General features: G+C 47.1%; 2 protein-coding genes across 6 annotated transcripts in view; both read right to left on the reverse strand.

The window, feature by feature from the left end:
• Positions 1-1,584: 1,584 nt before the first annotated feature.
• RABIF (RAB interacting factor) lies at positions 1,585-13,995 on the reverse strand. 3 transcript variants are annotated; one of them, XM_055319136.1, is made up of 3 exons: positions 13,825-13,995; positions 13,125-13,360; positions 7,255-7,335 (listed from the first exon to the last, which is right to left on the reverse strand). In XM_055319136.1, the coding sequence occupies exons 1-2, from the start codon at positions 13,948-13,950 to the stop codon at positions 13,172-13,174; spliced, it is 315 nt and encodes a 104-aa protein (XP_055175111.1). In that variant the 5' UTR covers positions 13,951-13,995; the 3' UTR covers positions 7,255-7,335; positions 13,125-13,171. The 3 variants fall into 3 exon arrangements, with proteins under 3 accessions (XP_055175109.1, XP_055175111.1, XP_055175110.1); XM_055319135.1 differs by lacking the exon at positions 7,255-7,335 and adding an exon at positions 12,798-13,024; XM_055319134.1 differs by lacking the exon at positions 13,125-13,360 and having other exon boundaries at positions 1,585-7,335.
• Positions 13,996-16,542: 2,547 nt separating this feature from the next.
• The window catches only part of KLHL12 (kelch like family member 12), a 28,828-nt gene continuing 19,285 nt past the window's right edge, over positions 16,543-26,085 (reverse strand). For all 3 annotated transcript variants that reach the window (XM_055319137.1, XM_055319139.1, XM_055319138.1), the window contains exons 7-12: positions 21,710-21,816; positions 20,450-20,645; positions 19,382-19,540; positions 18,966-19,064; positions 18,249-18,435; positions 16,543-18,067 (exon numbers count right to left, since the gene is read on the reverse strand). In XM_055319137.1, the coding sequence (XP_055175112.1) occupies positions 17,941-18,067; positions 18,249-18,435; positions 18,966-19,064; positions 19,382-19,540; positions 20,450-20,645; positions 21,710-21,816 (875 nt within the window). In that variant the 3' untranslated portion in view covers positions 16,543-17,940. The remainder of the gene's footprint in view (positions 18,068-18,248; positions 18,436-18,965; positions 19,065-19,381; positions 19,541-20,449; positions 20,646-21,709; positions 21,817-26,085) is intronic.

Genomic DNA, 26,085 nt, shown 5'->3' on the forward strand with positions numbered 1-26,085 from the left:
AGTATCCTGAAATATTTTTCAGACTGCGTCGTGGTCTAGGTGGCTTGGTGGTGTGAATCCAGGGTGCAAAGGTTAACTTCGAACTCTGGAGAGTGTCCTTTGATCTCAACCCTTGTGTTCTATGAGGCTGCGGCTGTGAAGCGGTGCTCTCCAGGCAAGGGATAAGGTGAGCGTGCGTGTGAACATCCAAATAAGTACTTTGAAAACCGAGTGCGACGCGGAGACCTGGTTGTTCCTGGCCTGTCACTGCCCCAAGCAAAACTTCCCAAATGTTACATCCTCCTGAACGTGGGCAAGTCTGATTAAAACGAAGCCATCTGGCCGTAAGCTCAACACCATCCTCTCCTCCTTGCCAGGTCCTGTCCGGCGTTTCACCACCGGCTGCTGGTGTCTGGCAGCTAAAAATGTCCTTCGGTCTCTTTATTGGCCCTACCCAAGTAGACCCGTGTTTGCGACAGTGACCCTCAGTGTGGTCTGTGGAAGTGACACACACCAACCTCTCGACAGTGTGCTTCTTCACAGCGCACACATTACAGTTCTCTTACAAGGTGTTTGGATTCCTGCTACCCAGGTGGCTGCAGCGTTCACATTCTTTTTCTACTCTCCACCGTCTTTTTCTCTGCGTCACTCCACCGACCCCAACCGTAGTGCCACTGCAGACATGCCGTTTCCCACGGTTCTTCAGGAGTTTAAGGTGTTACAAAGTTCGGAGGCAAAGGCCATGGTCGCCTCTAGGTTTCTGCATCCTTTCCCTACAGGCACTCCCTCCCTATCGCGCCTGCCACGTGGAACCAGATGACCTGGAATTCATAGGACAACCACACTCCGGCTGGGGGAGGGAGGAGCAAAGAAGATGGAGACTCTGTGGGAACAAGAATATCCTGTTCATCCAGCGGTGAAGAGTCAAGGGAGAGAGGGAGACACAGGGCCGTGCCTGGGCTACTCGTTCTTGAGCCAGTGCCAGTACTGGAGAGGGACCACCGGGTTTTCAAATGACTGATTTATTTTAAAATATTTTATTTATTTATTCATGAGAGACACAGAGAGAGAGAGAGAGAGAGGCAGAGACACAGGCAGAGGGAGAAGCTGGCTCCATGCAGGGAGCCCAGTGCAGGACTCGATCCCAGGACCCCCGGGTCACACCCTGAGCCAAAGGCAGACACTCCCCCGCTGAGCCCCTGGGATGCCCCAGGACTTGTTCTTGACATCCAAAATTAGAACCATTATTGTAATACTTTGCTGTGGGTACACACAGTTTTGTGTCACAGGCTACAAATTACACATCATACGTAACATTGTCTCCATACAAGGCTACATGAATTCAAAGTTTCAATAGTTTTGTTTTTTTTTTGTTTTTGTTTTTGTTTTTAGTTTCAATAGATTTGAAGTGAATTTGGTGGACATTTCCCTCACCTGACCTTAAATTCTAACATTTATTTATTTATTTATTTATTTTTGATTTTTATTTATTTATGATAGTCAGAGAGAGAGAGGCAGAGACACAGGCAGAGGGAGAAGCAGGCTCCATGCACTGGGAGCCTGACGTGGGATTCGATCCGGGTCTCCAGGATCGCGCCCTGGGCCAAAGGCAGGCGCCAAACCGCTGCGCCACCCAGGGATCCCAAATTCTAACATTTAGAAATATTTAGGCATATTCTGGGAATTTAATTCTTCAAACACAAAACACCTTGGTCACAATTGAAAGGTTGGCACTACTTACCCTATGGACTTAGACGGGGTCATGACCACACAGATGTGCTGTGTGATCTTGTACCACATCTGCTTTCATTGTCTTTATCAAGAAGTATTGGGAAAAAAAAGTGCAGTACCTACTTTTTTTGAAAATTTTATTTAAATTCAACTAATTAACATATAACGTATATTCTTGGTCCCTACCCTAATGGAATTTATCTTCCTTAGAGGGAAGCAGAGACAAGGCTTAATTATTAAATGTGTATAGATGTAAGAGGTAATAGAAAAGGAGTGCCATCCAATTCTGAAGGGAAGAACTAATGTTTAGGAAAGTGGGTGTGGAGGCGCTTGGCTGGCTCAGTTGATTGAGTCAACTCCTGATCTTGGGGTTGTAAGTTCAAGCTCCATGTTGGGTGTAGAGATTACTTAAAGATTTAAAAAATTGAGAGGCACCTGGGTGGCTCAGCAGTTGAGCATCTGCCTTTGGCTCAGGGAGTGACCCCGGGGTACTGGGATCGAGTCCCACATGGGTTTCCCACAGGGAGCCTGCTTCTCCCTCCGCCTGTGTCTCTGCCTCTCTCCCTGTCTCTCATGAATAAAATCTTAAAAGATCTAAAAAATTGATTTGAGACAAGGAGAGCGAGCGAGCGAGGGAGGGAGAATGCACAAGAGTGGGGAGGGGCCTATGGAGAGGGAGAAGTCGACTCCTCAATGAGCAGGGACCCTGGGATCATCACGGGAACTGAAGACAGGCGCTTAACCTACTGAGCCACCCAGGTGCCCCCAAAATAAAAAGTCTTTTTTTTTTTTTTTAAAGATTTCATTTATTCATGAGAGACAGAGAGAGAAAGAGAGGAAGAAGCAGGCTCCATGCAGGGAGCCTGACGTGGGACTCGATCCCGGGTCTCCAGAATCACGCCCTGGGCTGAAGGCAGCACTAATCCGCTGAACCACTGGGGCTGCCCCTAAAAAGTCTTAAAAAAGGAAAATGGGAGTTGTGTAGGATCATTAGTTACATTCTCTCAAAATCTTGTTATGAAAATACAGCATATATTCAGAAAAGTGCACAAAAGACGTACAGCTTAATAATATGTTACAGAGCCACTATCCAGATAAGAAAACAGCAGTTCCAGCATTGCAGGAACCTTCCTTGTGCTCCCTCCAAATCATCACCCCTGCTTTTGTCATAAATCAAGGTGTGACATGCATGGGTCTGTTTGTCCATTCTTGTGACAATGTCCGTCCAACAGAGAAACTCTGCCTCTTGTGTTCCTCCGTGGCTGTCCTGGCTGGCCCGGTCCTCTGCACTCCCATAGAACTCCTACAATCAGTTTGATGAATTTCATGAAATGTTTTTTTTCACCAGGATTTTATTAAATTTATACATCAGTTTGTGGAGAAAAGTCGACATCTTTACAAAATTAGTCAGGATTTGGCAACCTTTTTTTTCTTAAAGGACCAGTTAATCAATATTTTAGGCTTTGCGGGGTAAGAGGTAAAATTGGGAGATACTACATAAGAACTTCTGTAACCATTTCAAAAGGTAGAAACCATTCTTAGGTCACAGGCTCCTGAATCTCAATAAATCGGATGCTATCCTGAGTGGATTTGGCCTCTGGGCTGTAGTTTTCTGGCCCTATAAATGTGTTTCCTTTGAATTGCTCAGGAATGTATAAGGTTTTGTGTTTTAGTCTTGCAAATATGTGAGAATTATTCCTAGCTCCCAGTTCTCTAGTTCTCTCTTCAGCTATGCATCATCTGCTGTCAAAAACTTCCACTGAATTCTTAATTTTGGTTATTGGATTTTTTTTTTTAACTCTAGGATTCATATTTTTTTCACATGTCCAGGTATCTGTTCAAATTCCCAAAACTTGCTTATTTCCTTGAACAGAGTAAGGAGTTATCTTATAGTCTGTGTTTGATTGCTCCACTATCTGTGGCTTCTACGGGCCTCTTTCCATGGCCTCTTGTTTCACTGGTTTTTTCTTTCTTTTTTAAGACTTTATTTATTCATGAGAGACACACAGAGAGAGGCAGAGACACAGGCAGAGGGAGAAGCAGGCTCCATGCAGGGAACCTGACGTGGGACTCAATCCCAGGACCCCAGGGTCAGGCCCTGGCCAGAGGCAAACCCTCAGCCACTGAGCCGCCCAGGGGGCCCTCACTGGTTTTAATATCCTGTCTCATATGCCTGATTTCATTTTGTCACATTCAGAATATGGTATTAGCAAAATTGTTGTAGAAACAAGTCGAAATTAAAGACGATATTTTCCTCCAGAGAGCATTCTTACTTGCTTATGCCAAGGGTTTGGGAAACTACCACTTTGGGATCGACTTAATCTAATTTCAAGGACTCGCATTTTTGGAAGCCAAGCTGCAGTCCCCTCAGCCTATTTCCTACTTCTGGCTCACCCCTATTCTTGGGGTGCAGGGGACTGAGGGCCTCACCCCCATGTGAGAAGCATTTGCCCGGTCGACCACTCTTTGACAGGCCCAGATCCCTACTTCTGGAAGGCTGTCCCAATCACCCACCAGCCCCTGCACTGCCCCCTTTGACATCTGGCAAATGCCCCCAATAGAAGAGCGGCCCGTAACACAAAGCCCACTTCTTGGGGCCTCTGTCTTCTCAGTGCTCCGGGTCCAGGAGCACTTCAAACACACGTTAGCTCACCAATGCCTGTCCGGCCTTTCTGGCTGCTCTCAGTGGGATGGTCAGTCCGAACGACCTCTCCACCATCGTCAGGAATAGAAGTTCTCAGTGGTTACACATCACAGTTACTGGAGTAGGCTCGCACGTGACGTAGTAACAATATGTAAAATGTCAGTACCCCACTGCCTTTGTGTTAAAAAATAATTTTGTAGGAAAAATAAGGCCTAGGAAAAATCAATTGCTCTCCCTAACAGGACCCGCAAGTTCCTCTACTCATGGGCTGCGTCCGCCTACCTGCGACAAAGCAGATAATGGTTTCACAAGTCTCTGCTGAGAGCAGAGAGCCCATTATGCATAAGGGGAACAAAGAGGTGACATTCTCATTTTATAGCAGACACTGAGTGGTTAACTTATGAGTTGACAGGAGGGTCGGGTCTCCATTCTCCTCTGCTTTTTCAGATTGCATATTCTTCCCAAGGACATACAGGAATCTAATTTCTACTGTTTACACACCTTTATTTCTTTCAAATTAAACTGCAAAGGCAAGAATAACACTTGGTATTTTTGGCTACTGGGGCAACAATGTTTGGCAATTCTGTAAAAAAACCAAAAATACAAATGACCAATAAGTATATAAAAACTTCATTAAACATAAAATAAATGCAAATTAAAACAATGAGATGCTTTTTCTATAAAGTGGCAAAATATTTTAATGATAATAAATACCCAGTGTTAGGAAGGTTTCAGAGAAATCAGTGCTCTTTTACACTGCGGAAGGACGGTGAATTAGCACAGCTGTTTCTGAAGAGTATGTGTCAAGAGGGCAAATCCATGAAAATGTGCATACCCTACAATTCTACTTCTAGTAATGTAGAAAATAGTTAAGAGTTTGTATCCAGATTTAACTATAAAGTTGCACGTTACATCACATCGTTTATAAGAGACTGGAGACAATCTAATAGTAGATTGCTTAAGTAAATTATAGTACAGAAATACAAGGGTGTCCATAGATGGTTATCTGTTAACATGGGAAGTCAGGATTTTGTCAAATGGAAAAAGCAAGTTATAAAAGAGCACAATATGATCTCTTATCTGTTTTTAAAAACCATACATGTTTCTATATACATATAGAAAAAACACTAAGAAGGGTATATACCACATTACCATAGGCAATCTCTGGATGGTGGAAATGAGTGATTATTTCTGTGATTAAAAAAGGAAAGAAAAGTCAAAGTCTAATCTAAAAAAAATGCTTTCCGTAGGTTTTGGCTTGTGATAGAAGGGGCTACATGCCCCAGAGGCATCTACTTGGTTTTGTTCCTTCTGACCTGAGTGGATAATTCTCACAGTTGTTTTACTACAAATGCCATAATCATAGACATTTGACTTTGTCTAGGGAACAGTTCTCTCATTTTCAACTACAGCTCACTGAGGCGATGACTGCGGAAGGAAGCCACCTTCCTTGGTAGGTTGATTGCAAAGCCCAAGGCCCACAATTTACCTGGGGAGTCCTCAGAAAAGTTCTGGAGAGAAAGAAGGCAGGAGCAAGCAGAAAACAGACACAGAAGGATGGGCTGTAGCTTGTAAGGGTTCTGTTTAGTCCTTATTTCAATTCTATGTTCTCCTCAATCTTAAGAGGTAGGACTTCTGGGAGGACACTCAACACCTGGCCATAGAGATTCCTTTTAAGACAGTGAGTCACTTCAGAAGAAAAATGACAGAACAAGTGATAATCATATTGAAGGGCTGACAAATTTGCTAACATCAGACTGTTAGAGTAACCCCACAGCTACAGAAGATAGTGGCATTTGGACAGAAATTTGTGTTCTGGATTGGTCCAGGGATTCCAGCTGAACCAAAACTCTGAGGACCATTCTTAGTGGGCTCAGTAAATAGTGACGCTATCCAGTAGAGAAGTCTTTCCTAGGAAAAGAGGAAGAGTTACTTGCCCAGATACGACAAACCTGTAAAGTCATGGATAATGTGGCAAAGGATAATGTGGGCGTCCTCCACCCTGATTTGAAGCCAGGGCTGAGTTTTCCTTGGCGTGGCTGCCAGGCAGGGTTGAAAATCTGATTCTCAATGTATAGGCTATAAAGTAAAGAGAAACCACATCAAGATTTGAAGGGAGGAGGGGATATAGTCATCTTCAACATAAAAAGTCACTATCAACCCAGAGGGTCGGCTCTCAAACGTGACGTTACAGACGTGTCCAAAGTAATGTGTTTCCTATTAGCAGTTTAAATACTGAAGTCTGTAAGTGCTATACTTTTAAAAAGAATAAACTACTGTAGATAAAGCTAGCCATCCAACAAAGTCACTTGTATGCTTTCTTGAGAGAAGGTGGGGTGTGAACTGTGAGCACCAGCATCGTCTGCTCTGTGTCATCATGGCTGAGACTGAACACTGCTCTCACAGAGCAAGAAACAAGGGAGTCCAGGGTCAGAGAGCCCAGGCAGGATGTCAGGGATGGGGGCAGATTTGTGAAAGTGTTCCAGTGTCCTGCCACTGGGGGAAGAGGGAGAGGAGGAGATGCTGGGATGCAACGTGGGCTGTGAAAGAGGCGCCCGCTTGAGGCTTTAGGGACGCGGGATCAGCCCTATGCATGTTCAACCGGACGTGCTGATACTCATCATTTACATTAGTACAGAGAAGGGGCAGCAGCACAGTTACACCAGGTTGAATGCCAGTTCTTGAGGGGAGCAGCCTTTATAGGTGGCGGTGGAGCCGAGTCCCCCTCCCCTCAGTTACTCATGGGAAACCCGTTCCAAGGCCACATAGAAACTGTTCTTGTCATCCAGGCAATGCCAGCCAATCGGTCCGATTTCACAGTCTGCGCACACCAGAAATTTGATGTTGCCCACGTCCTTGGTGAAGCCCACGTTCTCGAAGATGAACATGTCGTCAACCAGCCAGTGTTCCTGGAGGAGATCGCCATCAGGATTGCTGCCGTCAGCCAGAGCCGGCTTCTTTCTCATGGAGGGAAGGAAAAGCTGCAGTGGAAGAGAACACGAAGAATACAGACGCTGACTGGCCCACTTGCATCATCGCCCCCATCCTGCCTACACTTCACATTCCCTGGCAGTTTCCTGGACTGAAAACCAAATGAGGAGCCCTGTCATCACGTTAGAGACGAGGATGCTGGGCGGCTCCTCTGTTGCCTCTGGTCTGCGCCCTGATCCTGAAGAGACATAAGTGACATGCTCTGGTCATGTGGCTCCAACGCCTGATCCTGATCTCCCTGGAGGTCATTCTGCTATAGCCACACAGGGTGAGTGTGCTCTGCGCCCTCAGATCGTGGCAAGGCTGGCTCCTTCATGATATTCTGCTCAAATGTAACCTCTTCAGGAGGTCTTCTCTGACCAAACAATCTGAATTAGCTTCCTATACTGTCCATTGTATTTTTTATTTTTATTATTTATTTTTTAAAGAACTTTTTTTTTTTTAATTTTTTATTTACTTATGATAGTCACACAGAGAGAGAGAGAGAGAGAGAGAGAGGCAGAGGGAGAAGCAGGCTCCATGCACCGGGAGCCCGACGTGGGATTCGATCCCGGGTCTCCAGGATCACGCCCTGGGCCAAAGGCAGGCGCCAAACCGCTGCGCCACCCAGGGATCCCTATTTTTATTATTTATTTTTAAAAAGAGTATTTGTTTATTTGAGAGAGAGAACAAGTAGGCAGAGTGGCAGGCAGAGGCAGAGGGAGAAGCAGGCTCTGAGCAGAGAGCCTGATGTGGGACTCGATCCCAGGACCCCAGGTTCATGACCTGAACCGAAGGGGCTCAACTGACTGAGCCACCAAGGTGCCCGTATTTTATTTTTTGAAATGGCTTTACTGGGGTGTAATTGACATATATACTGTACATATTTAAAGTGTACAATGTGATATACTTTGGCCCATGTAAATACTGATAAATCATTACCAGCAAGATAACACATTCATTACCCCCAAAATTTCCTTATGCCACTACCTCTTTTATTTCTTACTTATTCTCTGAAATTATTTATTGGCTTAGCTATTTACCATGGGTCTCCCTCCACTAGAACGCAAGCCGCAGGAAAGCAAGGAGCTTACCTTTCCTGTTCATTACTATAACCCCAGTACCTACAATAATAACTGACATGGAGCAAGAACTCAAATATTTATAAAAAGAATAAACAGAGGAGATCTGGCTTTGTTCTATTCTATCAGTGTTGTGTATATGCTGGACTTGTCTTACAAAAAGAGCATTGAAAAGGAAAATCTAGTTCTAGAATGTGGAATATCATCCCAAGGATCCTCCTACCCACTAATCAACATGCCTTCCCGATCATTAGGAGAAAGCCTCACACACATACACGCCCTTTAATTTCTTCCCTATGGTTAGTTTACACACCTTCCGCTGCCCCAGAGTACTAGAGGATACAATGCCAGCAAAGCTCATTACCCCTCTGCTCCTTGTCATTTTGGCTGCTGCCAATAAATTTATTTTCCACCCCATAGTACATCTCTACTGCATCCCCAAACTCTAATACAATAGGATGCTCCCAGTGTGGTTGTCTGGCATTAGCAAGCAGAACAAAAGCAAAAAACTTTCTTTTTAATTAAAACAAACAAACACAAACAAACAAACAAACAAAAAACCAGTGGACATTAATTAGTCCAAAAGAGGCAAATGCTTTGGTAGAGATGAGCAAGCCTCTTCCTGAATGCGACAGTTAGGGAATCACAAAGCTGCTAGTGTGCATTAAACACGCTGGGCCGGCGTGTGGCTATCCCTGATAAAGGAGGGAGCACTGATCCAGAACATCTCTGCTCCCCATCTTCCAACCACGTGGCCTGCTAAAACAGGTATCTGTGTAACACCCTACACTGTAAGATCACCTGAGGACATCAAAAAATAGGACAGTCCCTCCTCCTGTTATATGGTCATTCCAGTCACCCTTTTTTTTTTTTTAACCTCATCTAATGTTTTTAAGGAGTCCCCAGTGCTTTGTTGTACCCTACGTGAAAATGGGAACAGGCAGAGGCAAAGAGGAACCAAAACTCAGGGACCGGGAGACCTAGGTTCCAGCCTTAGCTGTATCTCTCTGTGGGCCTAAATTCCCCCAAATGTGTTTCTGGCCTATTCTGTAGGTGTGAAATCAACATCTTTACTACAGGTAAGGTGAGTGAAACATTAAGGGGAGAAAAACCAAAGACTTTTTAAACATTAGCCTTTAAATGTCCAACAAAGGAGCCCCAGCTTCCCTCCCACAGTTAGTTTGCTTGTTTTTTTAATGATGCAAAACACCACCTCCGCAGTCTCTTTTGAGTAGTGATTTGACAGAAATACTATTAACCGATCATTCAAGGGTTCTCAACATTCTCATTTTTATTTAAATCCCGTCAGATCCATAAGACTAGACCTACATTTAAGCACATTGTGTGTGTATTTGTATGCATCTCAACTCTATCTCTGCAGTGCCCAGGGCTATGCAGGGCTCTGCAGGGTCAGGTTTGGGGATGTAACATTTGGAATACAATTAGGCTTTCTAGATAGACCACTGGGGTGGAAACCAAGAAATTACTGTCTCATTGGGGGCTGCTAACTCAGAGGGCCAGGGGCCAGAGTTGCCAGTTACATCCCTGACTGGGTGGGCTAACTGCTTAGGACCTCAGCCACCACCCTAATCCTGGACCATCTCCTCAGAGAGATGTAGAATACGCCAACTCCGGGAGATGGTCAGGGGAACTCCTTTTGCTTTCTCAAGAAAGAGGCAGCTGAGTAGCTCAGTCGGTTGAGCACCTGCCTTCAGCTCGGGTCATGATCCTGGGGTCCCGGGATGGAGCCCCGCGTCTGGCTCCTTGCTCAGTAGGCAGTCTGCTTGTCCCTCTCTGCCCCTGCTTGTATGCTCTCAAGTAAATAAAATCTTTGAAAAGGAAAAAAAAAAAAGAAGAAGAAGAACTGTTAACTGTCCTTTTAAAAATATTTTCTCTTGGGGCATCTGGGTGGCTGGGATGGAGCCCCGTGTCGGACTCCCTGCTGGGGAGGGGTGCTTCTCCTTGTCCTGCTCCCCCTGCTTGTTTGCATGCTCTTGCTGTCAAATAAATAAATAAAATCTTTAAAAATTTTCTTTGTAAAAATCCATTCTTATGGTAGAAAACTTGGCAAGCAGGCTACAATATAGATGAAAATAAAAACTGTTACAGTACAAACTTTTGGTATCTCTTTTTTTGTAATTTTCTCCCTTCTGTGAGTATTCCTGGTGGTTTTTTTGTGACCAACCATATATACATAGCATAAAACCGTTCTTCAAAAAGAATGATTTACTTCAGAGAGAGAGAAAGAGCAGGGGGAGGGGCAGAGGGAGAGAGAGAATCCCTTAAGCAGGTTCGCTGCCCAAATCAAGAGTGGGATGCTCAAGCAACTGAGCCACCGAGGTGCCCCTAAAACTTACCATTTACGTCATTTTTAAGTGTGCAGTTTAGTGGCATTAAATACATATACTCAGGGATCCCTGGGTGGCGCAGCGGTTTGGCGCCTGCCTTTGGTCCAGGGCGCGATCCTGGAGACCCGGGATCGAATCCCACATCGGGCTCCCGGTGCATGGAGCCTGCTTCTCCCTCTGCCTATGTCTCTGCCTCTCTCTCTCTCTCTCTCTCTCTATCATAAATAAATAAAAATTAAAAAAAATACATATACTCTGTTAAGCAACTACCACCACCACGCATCACTAGAATTTTTTCATCTTCCCAAAACGGCACTCTGTACCCATTAAATACTAACTCCCCATTTTCCAGTCCATGCAAACCACCATTCTGCTCTGTCCCTATGACTTTGGAATTTGACTACCCTCGGTACCTCATGAGTGGGATCATACAATATTTGTCTTTTTTGAGACTAGCTTATTTTACTAAGCATAATGTCCTGATTTTTAAATTGTTTAATCAGTCTTAAAATTTTATGGAGGTAACTGTGGGTTCACATGCAGTGAAGAATATAAAGACATATATACTAATTATTTCTATATCAAGACACAATACAGAGATTCCACATACCCTGTGTTTGGTGACACCGTTTTCCCTGATGGTAATATTCTGCAAAACCGGAGCATAATCTCATAACCAGGACATCGACACTGATTTTATTCAGAGTGCCCTGTTTCTGTGTGATGTGTACACACTTCGGTCAGTTTTACCCCGAGGAAGTTCATGTATCCACCACCACAGTCAAGACCCTGAGCAGCTCCACCACCAGGAGGGCCCCTCCTGTCACTTTAATTTTTTTTTAATTTTTAATTTTTCCTCCTGTCCCTTTTAAAACCACACTTCCCAGAACCCTCAGCCCCCAATTCCCAACCCTGGCAGTCACTCATCGACTCTCCATTTCTAGAACTCAAAAATGACACAGAAATGGAATCATACAGTGTGTATTATTTTGGGCCTGGCTTTTTTTTTTTAATTTATTTATTTATGATAGTCACACACACACACAGAGAGAGAGGCAGAGACACAGGCAGAGGGAGAAGCAGGCTCCATGCACCAGGAGCCCGACGTGGGATTCGATCCCGGGTCTCCAGGATCGCGCCCTGGGCCAAAGGCAGGCGCCAAACTGCTGCGCCACCCAGGGATCCCTGGGCCTGGCTTTTTTCATGCGGCACAATTCTCTGGAGAGTCACCCAAGCTGTATAATACGTCAGTGGTTCATTCCATCGCGGTTCATCCAACCATATGGCTACAGCAGTTTGTTTGACATCCCTCTGCTGAAGGACACCCGGCAGTTTCCAGTTTGGGCCAATATGAAAAACGGTGCAATGAACATTTACGTACAAGGTTTTGTGTAAACCTGTTTTCACTCCCCCGGGGCAAAGGTCCTGCGGCGGCGCACTGGCTGGGCTGCAGAGAAGTACATGCTCCGCCTCGGGAGACACTGCTGTTGGGTGTGCCCTCGGGGCCTCTGCTGCCCTGTCTCACCAAACACTGCTCTCTTCTGAGTTCATCTTCCACTGCCCACTCCTGCCACGCTCCTCCCCCCTCCAAAAACTGTAAAAAACAAGTTACTCTTTTCTAACCTCATCTGTCTTTCCTACATTCTCAACCTTTGGTGAGTGTTTCCCTTTTCTCTTTGTCTCCATGGAAATAGGGCTCCTCGGTGCTGCCCATCGTCTGACGCTCCGCCTACTCTGGGATCTGCAGGATGGGGAGTGGGAACCGGTGCTCTCCTTGCTCCCAATTACTCCTACACCCTCACATGCATGTCGGCTCCTCTACGGATCCTGGCATGTGGTGACCCCTCGTGGCCGTGTGAGGTGGCCTGGTCACCGCCCTGTCCACCGCCGATGGGCACCTGGTCAGCGTCCTTACGTCCTTACTGGTCCCGCATCCTAGCCCCATGCGGGGGCTTCTACCCTCCAAGGGGATGGGTCCTCCCCCGAGCTCCCTCGCCTCCCCTACTGCAATCACCTTAACTCCCCCTGGCTGCATTACTTGCCAGTTTTATTACATCCTGGCTTTCTGGCCACGTTGAACTTTTCGGTTCTTCAAAGAAGCCATACTTCTCCTTCTCCTTCTCCTTCTGCTAACTATGAAATACGACACCGCCGTTCCCTCCATCTCCATTCAGCTTCGTCGTGATTCCCTGCCACGAGCTTTAGGTTCCAAGAAGTTCCGAGTTCCAGGGTATGGGGAGGCCAGTCACAGGATCCACGAAGAGCACGTGCTGCGGCACCGCGACACACGTCCATGCGGACCCGTTCTCTACACTGGGCTCCGGTTCACTGATCCATCTAGATCTAAATATCTATTAAGTTCTTACTTACGCGCACAGGCTCAAGGCAGGGCGGAGGGGCGGGCAGGACTCGAGGCCTCACGGGCTAGGGGCGCAACAGCGCATCCTGGGCGCATCCTGGGCGCACCCTGGGCGCACCCTGGGCGCGGGCGCTCGCGGTGGGGCGGCGGCCTCGGGCCCGGGGTCGAGTCCCGCGTCGGGCTCCTGCGTGGAGCCTGCTGCTCCCCCCGCGCCTGGGTCTCTGCCTCTCTCACGAATAAGTAAAACCTAAAAACAACAGACACTAAAGGCGTCGTGAGATGGGCTGGGATCGTGGGCGGGGGGGAGCTCCGCGCCGTCGGGCCCCGCCGCTCCGCCGCTCCGGCCTCGCGCTGCTGACGCCGGGAGGGGCCTCGCGGGCTGGCGACGCCTTCGCCCCGGCCCCTCCCCCGAGGCCTCCCCCGAGGCCTCCCCGCGAAGGCCGGCGCACGCCGCGGGGCCGTCCCGAGCGGGGCGCACGCGGCGCGGTCACACCTCGGTCACGCCTCACCACGTCTACGTAAAGGGCCGTTCCCCACTGTCCGCTCCGGGGGGGCGGCAGCCATGAGGGAGGTGCAAGCGCGAGGGCGAGCGTCCGTCGGGGCGACTCCGGGCCTGAGGCGCGGCCCCCGCCCGCCGGCGGCCCCCGGAAGCCCGGCTGAGGCGCAGGGCACGGGGGTCAGCGGGTCGCGCGCGGCCTCGGGGCGCCCTACCTGCCGGCGGGAGAAGAGCGCGGCCCCGGGCTGCAGCACCCGGGAGCCGCAGCGCTGGCACAGCACCGCCTTCCGGTTTCGGCCCTCGGCGGACACCAGGTCGCTGAGCGGCTCGGCCGTTTCCATCGCCGCCTCCGCCGCCGCGTCCGGGGCCCGACCGCGCAGGCGCTGTCTCCGCGGCCTCTGCGCAGGCGCGGCCTCCGGGGCCGGGGCGGGGGGGGGCGGGGCGGGGCGGGGCGGGGCCACCCCCTGCGCAGGCGTCCGCGTCCCGCTCCGCCGCCTCCTGCGCAAGCGCCGCGCCCAGCGCCGGGCGGGCCGGGACTCGGCGGCTTTGTGACCCGGGGCTCGCCGGGCCGTGACGCCGTCCGCGCGCTCCGCGGCCGCCCCTCGCCTCGCCTCGCCCTCGCCCTCGCCCTCGCCCTCGCCCTCGCCCTCTCGCCCTCGCCCTCGCCCTCGCCCTCGCCCTCGCCCTCGCCCTCGCCCTCGCCCTCGCCCGGCGGTAGACGCGGGCCGCGCCGCCCGTTGGCGGAGACTGGGGTGGCCTCGGGACGCGGCGCGAGGGCCCGGAGTGCGGCCGCCCCTAGAGGAGAGCTCGTCGGCGGTGCCCCGCGCGGGGCCGGGAAGCCGCGTCGCCGCTGCGCTCGGCGGCGGGTCGTGACCTCGGAGCCGCCTCAGAGCCGCCTCAGAGCCGCCTCGCCCGGCGCCCGCGGGCCCCGATCCCCGCCGCCCCGAGGAGCCCTCGCGCCGCCGCTGGCCGGGCTCGACCTCGTCCGGCGGCGTCTCCTCCGCCCAGCGCCGCGGCCTGCGCGGCCTCGTTGCCTCAGTAGCTCCCCGCGCGGCGCAGGGGCCCCGGCCCCGGCCCTCAGGCGGGCGGCACCGGGGGGCGGCACCGGGGGGCGCCCCGACCCCGCGGCCTGCGACGACCACAGGCACGGGATGAAGTAGACGGAGGCCACGACCCGGAGTGATCCCCATCTGGGGAGTGAGAAGAGGGTCTCCCTACGCGACATTTCTTTTTCTTTTTTTTTTTTTTTTTTAAGATTATTTATTGGGCAGCCCGGGGGGCGCAGCGGTTCAGCGCCGCCTTCGGCCCTGGGCGTGACCCTGGAGACCCGGGTCGAGTCCCGCGTCGGGCTCCTGCGTGGAGCCTGCTGCTCCCCCTGCCGGGGTCTCTGTGAATGAATAAAAATCTTCAAAAAAAAATAAAAGTTTATTTGTTAACGAGAGACCCAGAGAGACGGGCAGAGGGAGAAGCAGGCTCCCTGCGGGGAGTCCGATGGGGCCTCGATCCCCAGGCCGCTGCGGCCCGAGGGACCCCGCCACGTGACATTTTAAGGCCTCCGGGTGTGGCCAGGATTCTGTCCTGAGGGTGGAGTTCAGGCAGGACAGTAGAAACCCCGAGCAAGGAGGAGAGCGAGCTTCAGGGCGCGCGGGAGGCCGCTGGACACGTTTCACCTCGGGGGGGAACAGCGGAGCGGAGGAAGGGAAGACCGAGGGGCGGAGTGGGCCCAGCACCACGGGTCTGAAGCCATGGGAAGGAATCCTGAGCTCCATGATACGGGCAATGGGCACCTAGGGAATAAAGGCCAGAACGCTGATATTCACTGGAAATTTGCTGTGTGTTAGGTGCTGTGATGACACCGATGACAAAATGGAAGAGCTAGACTGGAAGAAGGAGAGGAGAGGCCGTGAGTCACTCCGCGAGTCGGGGCAAGAGATACAGGCCCGAAGTAGGCGGTAGCAGAGGGAATACAAGTATAGGAATGTATGTGGGACTGTTAGAAATAGAGTCATTAAGGACCAAGAAACAGATTGCATGTCTGTATGGTAATAGGGGTGACACGACAATGATGAATCTCTGAGACTGGAGACCTCTTTGGCTGGTTGCCATCCAAGAGACCTAGAAAAACAAGAGGAACCCCCAAATCAGGGGTACATCTGCGTATGTGCATAACCAAAGTGTGTAGGATTGGGAAGAGTGGGAAGAGAGCAAAGTTTTACATGTTTTCTGTAGAGTATTCAGCCGTGGCTGCCATAGAAGAACTATTTAGGAATTTGGTCTGCGACTCAGAAAAGCAAGCAGTAAAGATAGTCCAGGAGCCCTCAGTTCTTTACCCCCATTTCTCTGCCTCCCCTGGATCTTTCCCTGAGATAGGATGAGCCACATGTTTCATAGCTGTGGTTTGATCAGCAGGCACAAACCCATCTGCTGAGGAAAGGTTGGCAGGCTTCTTTAGAGAAAATAACTTCCTTTTTGGCTCCCTCTTTCCTTTGCTCTGGAAATACCAGGATTTTTTGCAGTTTTGCAGGCCTTCTCCTTAGCTATTTATATCACGTGCCCTAAATCTAAGCAAATGAAAAAAGGACCGGAGTGACTAACACCCTAAAAGTCAAGTGGGTACTAAATTAGCTCAAGATGGATTCCCCATTATTCTGTTTGGTTCTCAAGTAAACTCCAGGTGTGAGAGGAGTCAATAAACATGCAATTTCACATAAATATTTTACTGATGAGTATCTTGGCAAGGGTAAAGGGGTAGCTACCTCTTACCCATGTCAGAGAAACATAGTGGAGCTAGTTGGCAAACACACAGGGTAACAGGGAGAAGAGCGAGGACATACAGCTGACCACTATGCCTGCTCCCCCCTCCCCACCCCACCCCCAGTATCTGCAAGACAGTGCTGGTTAGCCACAAACTCTCCTATAGGCATTTGAGACCATTGATTTTTAATATTTTATTAAAAAAATACAAAGGAAATGAACTCTTGAGGTCAATACAACTCAGGGAAAGAGAAAAAAATGGAATTTCAAAATAAAGGGAAAGTGCATCCTTCTTTAGGTTATCACGTCCCCACACTTCCAATACCCACAAAACTAAGAATTTCACTCCAAAACACAGGGGGAGCCTTGAACGGTGGCTCAGCAATGGCGATAGCAAGTACTGGAACTAACAAAAGGATTTTGGTTGTCCTTGATTATTCTGTCCTGGGATAAATGAAATCCACCCTAAGGACAGGTGAGGGCCTTATAGTAGGAAAAGGATGAACTGTACCAAACACAGCAGTAAAAACCACTTCTCAGCAGAAGGGTGCCCTTAAAGGAATGGGGCAGTAATCAGGTAGCTGAACTTTTTGGCTGCTGCCACCCCCACCCCACCCCAAATAAATAGTAATGAAGTATAATAGTGTAGTAGTATTTGATTCAACACAGAGAGATAGTGTCTCACCTACTCAAGGCAAACCATGCCACGGGTAGATGAGCCCTGGCAGGAAATAAGACGACTGTAAAATCACAGGTACTTCTAGTTTGTTCCCAGGCATACCCAACTCCCACGTTCATTCCATCTCTGCCCATCCCGACACTCGTTCACTCTTACTCTGTCAGTCTCTGGTGCCAAGACGCGCACCATTCTGGTTCAGGACGTCCATGGGGAAATAAAAAGATCCTTCAGTATGACCACCCTCTTAAGTCTTCCAGGTTATACTTCAGTGGTGTTCTCAGTTCACTCACCTTCCATCAAATTCTTCTGACGTCCCTTATTCTAAACCCGGTTCTGATATACCAACCCTGTCCCTGAAGGGAGTGCCAGGTCTCTCTCCAAGCCCCCAAAGTGGGACAGGGGGCTCTCCCCTTTGTTATCCTCCAGAACGGAACTGCTGCCCCTAGCTACTGTAGACTAGGAAAGATCTTCCTGGAAAACAAGACTTGGATTTTACCCAGCTTCCTCAAGTTGGTATCCTTCCGGTCATCTACGCTGGATACTGCCCACATTCCGTAGGTCACACTGACCTTAAGTGTCTGCAATACACGAGGCACAACAGATACAGAGATTCTCCTGAGCACATGAGAGTGCTGTCTAGACCAGAAGAGGTGACCTGGCCTCTCAGATCCATTCAGTATGCGCTGTCTTCCCTTGAGTGTCTGTTACCCACCCTCCTCAGGGACAACTACCAGCGCAAGGTGGAGTGTGTGTTAAATAAGTACAATCATCACTGCACTGGCGCTTGTAATCACCCTGTGCACACAGTGAGAAACAGATATTCTGGAAAGGATCCTTGACTCTCCCGTAAACTGTCCCCTGGACTGGTCACTAGCTCCGGACGGTGCTCCAACAATGGTCACTTCTCCCGAAGAACACAAACCCCAGCATCACAGCGCTGGGTTCCCATGGATGTCACTACTTCCCAGCTGTCGATGATAGGGTCATAGCACTCAATGCTACTCAGCAGGGAATTCCCATCATATCTGAATGGGGAAGAAGCAAAAGAAGAAAATGAACCTTCTATTCCTTTCCATACAGTCCTACATTAAAGGCTGCCACTGGAGATGTCTCCCCCAACCCACAGCCGGTCTTGATCCAAAAATTCAGATTGGCTCATGTGGTCCTCGATCCCTGAGGACTCTGGTCTGGCTTCCAAATCCTTACCCTGCAATAGCATAAAGTCTCCCTCGAAGCACTGTGGCCCCGACATAACATCGCGGAGTGGTCATACTAGTGACAGTTGTCCAGGAATCGGTGCGAATGTTGTATGCTTCAACAGAAGAAAGGTGGGCTGTCCCATCAAATCCTCCCACCACATAAATATGGTCATTTAGCAGGGCTACACCTGCACCTGGGGGGAAAAAAAGAAAGGTATAGCAAGTGAACACTACTAAGCTCAGGATCAGAATTCTTTTTTTTTTTTTTTAATTTTATTTTTATTATTTATGACAGTCACACAGATAGAGAGAGAGAGGCAGAGACACAGGCAGAGGGAGAAGCAGGCTCCATACACCGGGAGCCCGACGTGGGATTCGATCCGGGGTCTCCAGGATCGCGTCCTGGGCCAAAGGCAGGCGCTAAACCGCTGCGCCACCCAGGGATCCCAGGATCAGAATTCTAAAAACAAAACACGATCACTGAAAGCTAGCTGAATTCTACAGCAGCTGAGGGTGTGGACAAAGGCCAGACAGGCCTAGGATAATCTAGTTGTCTTTATTCTCACTATATGTAAAGACAAGCAAAGGAGAGAATGTGGAACCTCATTTACTCTAAGTGTAAGTGAAGAAAGAACTACAACTCTGATTTGCTGATACCGTGTCTCTGGGCCACCACTGCATATACAAAGATTTGTCAGCAAATCTTAGGTATGACTGGGCTTACCAGAGCGCTTGGTGGCCATTGGTGTAACATTAGTCCAGTGTCCTGTGTGGGGATCATATTTCTCAACAGAATTTAAGATATTCAAGCCATCATATCCTCCTGAAAAACAAAGTACGGACCATTCAGAAATATTGGGAAATCCTCATGTCCATTCCCAATCTGTCTTTCTCTCAGTGTTTCAACTAATTCTTTCAGTTTTAGTTCTTAAGAGTTCCAATAATCCAAAGAGAAATCTGACAGTACCCGGTTTCCTGCTTCCACGAAAAAGAATCCCAGCTAACAGAAAAAAAACAGGATGACAGACTAGGATTTTAGTTGAAACAAGTCTATGAACTTCATTTTGATAAAAAGAGATCCCCACCCAAAGGTTGCCACCCATGAAGTTCCCGCCCATCTCTGCCTCCCAGACCGAATACCTAGGCAGTAGATCACTCCGCTGGCCACAACTAGCCCGGCACCCTCCCGGGCCGTCTGCATATCTCCCAACATGCTCCACTGGTCAATGTTTGGGTCATACCGCTCCATACTGGTATGACGCCTGCTTCCGTCAAAGCCTCCAGACACGTAGATCATATCTGCTCAGAATGAATGAATCACAGACTATTAGAGGATGAGAGATTTCTAATGACTCCTCTCTTTGGAAATTCCCCACAAGTCTTTCAAATGTTTGGGAGCAAAACCAAAGTGTTTTTCTTGAGTAAGCCAATTAAGTTTTATAGGTAAGGAAGACATCACGGTTAAGACACCTAAAAAGATGGGGGGGGGGGGACCTACGTGCCTCGGCTGGGCGTCCTTGATTTTGGCTCAGGTCATGATCATGGGAGGATCCTGGGATCAGGCCCCATGTCAGGCTCTGTGCTCAGCAGGGAGTCTGCTGGAGATCCTCCCCACCCAACTCCCACTAGCACATGCTCACACTGTCTCTCAAATAATAAATCTTAAAAACAAAACAAAACAAAACAACAAAAAAACAAAAACACAGAAAGGTGCCTGGGTGGCTCAGTCGGTTAAATGTTTGACTTTGGCTCGGGTCATGATCTCATGGATCCCCGTCTTGGGACTGAGCCCTGAGCTCAGCAGGGAGTCTACTTTTCTCTCTGTCCCTCCCTCTGCTCATGCACTTTTTGTCTCTTGTCTCTCTCTCAAGTAAATAAATAAATCATAAAAAAAAAGAAAAGACATGTAAAAAGAATGGGGTCAGATGGAATCCTCAAAAGCATTCAAAGACCAGCTGGAGTTTGCAAAAATATAACTAGCACCAATTCTCCACTGAGCACACTGGAACTTGATTTACCAACTCTGTCATTGGTGTTGAAATATCCATTAATACTGAAAAGCTTTGGTAACAATATTTCCAAAAGCAAAAAGAAATATTTAACCTTCCAGTATCCTCCACATTTCATGCTCCTGCCAGACAACAGGAATGGTATGAACCCTGATCCGGCCCAACAAAATGGAAATAGTGCCCTGCACACCAAGCATACCTCCTAGGGTTGTGGCTCCAGCAAGGCCTCGTCGGACGTTCATAGGGGCAACAGAATACCAGACCCCATCCTCATCTGCCGTATAGTCTAGACATTCCACTGAACTGAGGCGGGAACGGCCATCATAGCCACCAATTACATAGATCCGGTCATGTAGGGACACTGAGGCCACATAACGTCTCTTACGAGTGATGCTCTATGGATTCAGGAGAGAAGAGGTGCAAATCATTTCAGTCATGCAAGTCTTAGACTCTACCACCTTTTGCTGACCTTCCCGTTTTTATCTACATCCCTCTCCTTCACTTGTCACCACGAACCCTTCCTGAGACAGTGGTTCACCCTCAAGTGGTCTCCAACTGCCTGCTGAATGAATACCCTCTTGCTTGTTGTGATGCTTTTAAAGATGTAACCCTTCTGGACAGGTGTCTCTTTCCAAGGCTTCCAAAAAGTTTAGTGTCTTTCCATTATCGAGTATCTGATTCCTTTCTATTCCACTGTCTATTCCAGGGCTAAAGAACTGGAATATATAGTATCTTTCTATGAAGTAGAAAAGTATCCCCAAACTGTTAATCAAAGGGCCTCGGGTCCTAAAAGTTAGGAGGATAGGTTAAAAGATTTCCATGTTTTCTGGGGGTGCCTGGGTGGCTCAGTCAATTGAGCATCTGATCTCAGCTCGGGCCATGATCTCAGGGTTGTGGGATTGAGCCCCGTGTTGGGCTCCATGCTCAGTGAGAATTATGCTTCTCTCCTTCTCCCTTTCCCTCTGCCCACCCCTACTGGATCCTTTTCTCAAATCAATCATTAAAAAAATAAAAAATAAATAAAAAGAGACGTTCATGTTTTCTCAAGATTATTATTGTTCATCCAGCACTAAAAAGAGACACATGAAGGGAGAAAGATACAAACTTTAGACTTCAAGTGAACAGTAGTTCAATTTAAAATAACTTGGCACTGAGTGCAGTTTAACAGAGCAAGCTGGGAGTTACACAGATAGCTCAGGGAGGTGCCCAAATAGTGGCGGGCCAGGTAAGTTTAATGTGACACAGGGTCTTTGATATTTCTGAAGTCTGATCTTCTATCTAAATGGTCAATAACGACTGACTGATTTAGAACCTACCATGTGCATGCATGACACTGTTATAAGGAGCATCATGCTGTTACTAGGCTTTGCTATTTTTAGGGCTGGGTTACTTAAGATCTAGAGTCAGGGACTCAGGACATTTAAATTCTTTCCCCATGACTAGTTCCACCATTACTTACTGGCAAAAAGCTCCACTCCTGAGTCTTGGGGTCATATTTCTCTACTACGTCAATGGGAGACTGCTGGCTTCCGAAGCCCCCAACCACTAGAAGCACCTCATTGGCTCCTGAGGACAAAAGGAGAAGATACATAGGTTACTTCACCATCTGAGGGGAAACATAAGGAGAGATTGTTGTAGGATTTTATGTGGCCCAGAGAAGCAATCTGAAATAGGACAGTCATCATAAGGCTGCCTGACAGGAAATTTTTTTTTTTAATGAGGCTTTAGCTCTTGAGGACTTGGATCTCTGAAATTAAAATTTCAGGACAACATAAAACTCCAGAAGGCAAACTTGAACAACACATCATACCATTCCAACCTATCTAGAGGACTCTAGTTGATATAATAAGTGAGTTTCTCAGTGCAGGTAGAGGGCTAAATGAGCTCCCTTATCTTCTCAGCCTGTAAAACTAAAAATGGGAGTTTGTTTTTTTTTTTTTTAAGATTTTATTTATTTATTCATGAGAGACACAGAGAGGGGCAGAGACACAGGCAGAGGGAGAAGCAGGCTCCATGCAGGGAGCCCGATGCGGGACTCAAGCCTGGGACTCTGGGATCATGCCCTGAGCTGAAGGCAGACACTCAACCACTGAGCCACCCAGGCGTCCCTAAAATCGGAGTGTTTTGTAATGGAGAAAGAATATTCTAACCTTGTCTCAAGAAGTTCGAAGTTATAGTTTAAGAAACCAAGTAATAGATTTTAAAAAATCTCTTTCCATTAATTTTTCCAATTTAGCCAACTTTATGACCACGTTCCCTGCCAAGTCATCCCAACTGCCAGGTAATCATAACAGCAGTCTTTTAAATAGAGTCTTTTTCTCTACTATTTTCCCAAAGTAGGTATTTTGATGACCTTTATATTTTCCCCTCTCCCATAAGGCCTTCTCATGATAAAATAATTCTCTTTTGCCCTTTTTCAAAGAGCAAAGTCTTTTGAGAAGATCTGTACATGTGCTCCACTAGAGCTCATGGAGAGAATGGAGCATTTCGTACAATTACTAGGAGGGCTTTTTTTAAAAAAATTATTTGTTTATTCATGAGAGAGAGAGAGAGAGAGAGAGAGAGAGAGAGAGAGAGAGAGAGAGGCAGAGACACAGGCAGAGGGAGAAGCAGGCTCCCTGCGGGGAGCCCGACGCGGGACTTGATCCCGGGGCTCCAGGACCGTGCCCTGGGCCAAAGGCAGGCGCCAAACTGCTGAGCCACACAGGGATCTCCTCTAGGAGGGCATTTTGGAGACCAAGGCGATCTTATAAGTGACTGAACTTGAAAGAGCAAATGGAGTACCTATAAACGGACAAAAACACAGATACATCCCTAATGAAGTAAATGGCCCTGACAATTATCATCAATGGCTACTATAATCATTAGGGAAAAGCAAAGAAACTACTTTATAGTAAGATCTTAGCTCAAATAGGAAGTACACCACCATCACCTATATAGTATTCTTGATAAAAAATTAACCTGAATCTTAAAATTTACCAAGCCTCTAGTCTAATCACCAGTTTATACAGTTTATAGACAATACAGGGACAGAAGAACATACTAAATGACACTGCATGAATGCAATCAGCAAAATCCAGAATGTGGGAAATTCTACAAGTCAAACAGCCTGGTTTCTTCAACATATAAATTGCAAGGAAATACCAAAGTAGGAGGGAAAAACCCATGGATTAAAAGAGACTGAAGAGAGATAGGAACTCAATGCAACATGTGGACCTTCTCTGTCTGGATCATGATGACTGGGGCAACTTAAGTGTTCAAACAGAAACAGGGGAAATATGAACAAGTACTTGATATCTGATGAAAATAAAGAACTGCTGTGGGTTTCCTCTGAAGAGTGAGGCATTTTAGATACATTTTAAATAAATCTAAATAGCATTTTGGATATATTTTTATAAAGCAATATCTTTCAAAAATATATATGAAAGCGTAATATATATGGATGGAATTACATCCTGAGATTTGCTTCAAAATAGGCCATGCGTTGATAATTGTTGAAATGGTGTGATGGGGATCCCTGGGTGGCGCAGCGGTTTGGCGCCTGCCTTTGGCCCAGGGCACGATCCTGGAGACCCGGGATCGAATCCCACGTCGGGCTCCCGGTGCATGGAGCCTGCTTCTCCCTCTGCCTGTGTCTCTGCCTCTCTCTCTCTCTCTGTGACTATCATAAAAAAATAAATAAATAAATAAAGAACAGCCTGCCCCACGTTTATTAAAAAAAAAAAAAAATGAAATGGTGTGACGGCTATGGGGAATCTGTTTTTCTGTTTCTGTATATATTTAAAATTTTTCTTAATAATCCACAAGTGAACCCTGAAGTTTAACCTCATTAAAGAGGGCATCTCTCTTGTGTACTTGCCAAATAAAGTAAATGAACCCTTTTCCAAGGTGAGCCAGTAAGCAGGTCTCAGCAGTCAGTTTCTTTTAGAAAAGTAAAGCATTTGAACAAAGGATCCTTTCACTTATGCTTATTTGTGCATAAAATTCCTTCAACCTGGGAGAGGCCAGGACCACAAAGTATTTATTTCTTCCTTGGAGGCATCATTCTCTTATTTTCCCCTTTCTTACGGCACCTCTTTTCTCCCTTTGACTTGAATAGAGAAGATAAAAACAGTCCTTCTATCCACACACATTTCCCTTTATAGATAAATTAGGATGCCAGGGGGCGCCTAGATGGTTCAGTTGTTAAGTGTCCAACTCTTGATTTTGGCTCACGTCATGGTCTCAGGGTCCTGAGATGGAGCCCTCTGTCAGGCTCAATTATATGTGTGGAGCATGCTTAGGATTCTTTCTCTCCTGCCCCTCCTCACCACTAAAAAATTAAAAAATAAAACTCTTTAAAAAAAAAAAAAGTGATGCTAGTCAATGATATGTGTATGGCTAAGAGAATGAAAATACTCCACAGCTGAGAGGTATTTTCTATGTTTTGCACATTTAAAAAAATGTCCACTGTTTTCAGCTATAATTCCTGCTGCTTTATGTAATTCCCAGAAATGAAAAATGACAACAGAAGAAAAAAAAAAAAAAACCAAACCAACAAACAAAAAAAAAAAACCCAGGAAAAAAATCCACTCTTTCTTGATAATATGGTTTCACTCAGGCAGCTTAGGAAGGATGGAGACATAGAAACAGATAAGAAATACTTAGATTAGGTTACAAAACCCAGAGAAATAACAGCATTTGTTCTTAGTTCAAAGTTTCTCAGTAAACATTCTGGTCATATGTCTACAGTGCAACATGGACAGAGGTGTCAGTGTGAATCTCTCAGGGATTTTATGGTTCTAAATGTCTGGGGCCCTAAACCATTGGTTCCAAAACTTCTTTGCCATGAAAGACCTTTTCATTATTTTCCTAAGATAGATCTTGTTTTTTTTTAAAGATTTTTATTTATTTATTCATGAAAGACATAGAAAGAGAAAGAGAAAGAGAGAGAGAGAGAGAGAGAGAGAGGCAGAGACACAGGCAGAGGGAGAAGCAGGCTCCATGCAGGGAGCCCGATGTGGGACTTGATCCTGGGACTCCAGGATCATGCCCTGGGCCGAAGGCAGGCGCTTAACCGCTGAGCCACCCAGAGGTCCCTAGATCTTGTGTTTTAAAAGACTATCTACTGGGCAGCCCGGGTGGCCCAGCGGTTTAGCATCGCCTTCAGCCCAGGGCGTGATCCTGGAGACCCAGGATTGAGTCCCACGTTGGGATCCCTGCATGGAGCCTGCTTCTCCCTCTGCTTGTGTCTCTGCACGCTCCCCCATGAATAAATAAAATCTTAAAAAAAAAAAAAAAAGACTATTTACCAAGCTGCATCTAACTAACTTCCCCATTGCTGCTGGAGTTACATGTAATGCCGACAGAACTTTTGAGAACTTTTGAGAGCTAACAGAACTAACTTTTGAGAGCACCAGTGATTTCACCATGAACATCATTTTAGTCAATTCTGATGTCTTTTTTTAGTCTGTGTAGCTCTTCTAGCACGAAAGCCATTTTCTTTTAGAAAATATAAAACATAACTTGAAGATTAATGTAATTGTCATCCTTACTTACATATTACCCCCCTGGTTAAAAAGATTTAGAAGTTATATTTCTTACGATTATAAAACATACATAAACTACATTCTCACTGCTAAAGGAATTTAGAAAATATAGACAAATATTATGAAAAATGTTATTCATAATTCCACAATATGAAGACACACCAAAATGTAAGAGATTATTCCTTTTCAGGCTTGTTTCTAAATATTTATAAACATAAATGGGACCATATTAGTTATATCCTGGTTTTATTTTTATGATTTTATGTTTTTAAAGTAATCTCTACACCCACAACCAATATGGGGTTTG

The sequence above is a fragment of the Nyctereutes procyonoides genome, unplaced genomic scaffold (assembly GCF_905146905.1).
Source record: "Nyctereutes procyonoides isolate TBG_1078 unplaced genomic scaffold, NYPRO_anot_genome, whole genome shotgun sequence".
NCBI lineage: Eukaryota > Metazoa > Chordata > Mammalia > Carnivora > Canidae > Nyctereutes > Nyctereutes procyonoides.

Bases quoted from the DNA above. Each gene is read 5' to 3' on its own strand.
- RABIF (XM_055319134.1), bottom strand. From the start codon at position 13,950: ATGGAAACGGCCGAGCCGCTCAGCGACCTGGTGTCCGCCGAGGGCCGA. The intron at 7,336-13,824 runs GTAGGGCGCCCC...CTTCCACTGCAG, and splicing joins CGCTCTTCTCCCGCCGGCAG to CTTTTCCTTCCCTCCATGAG.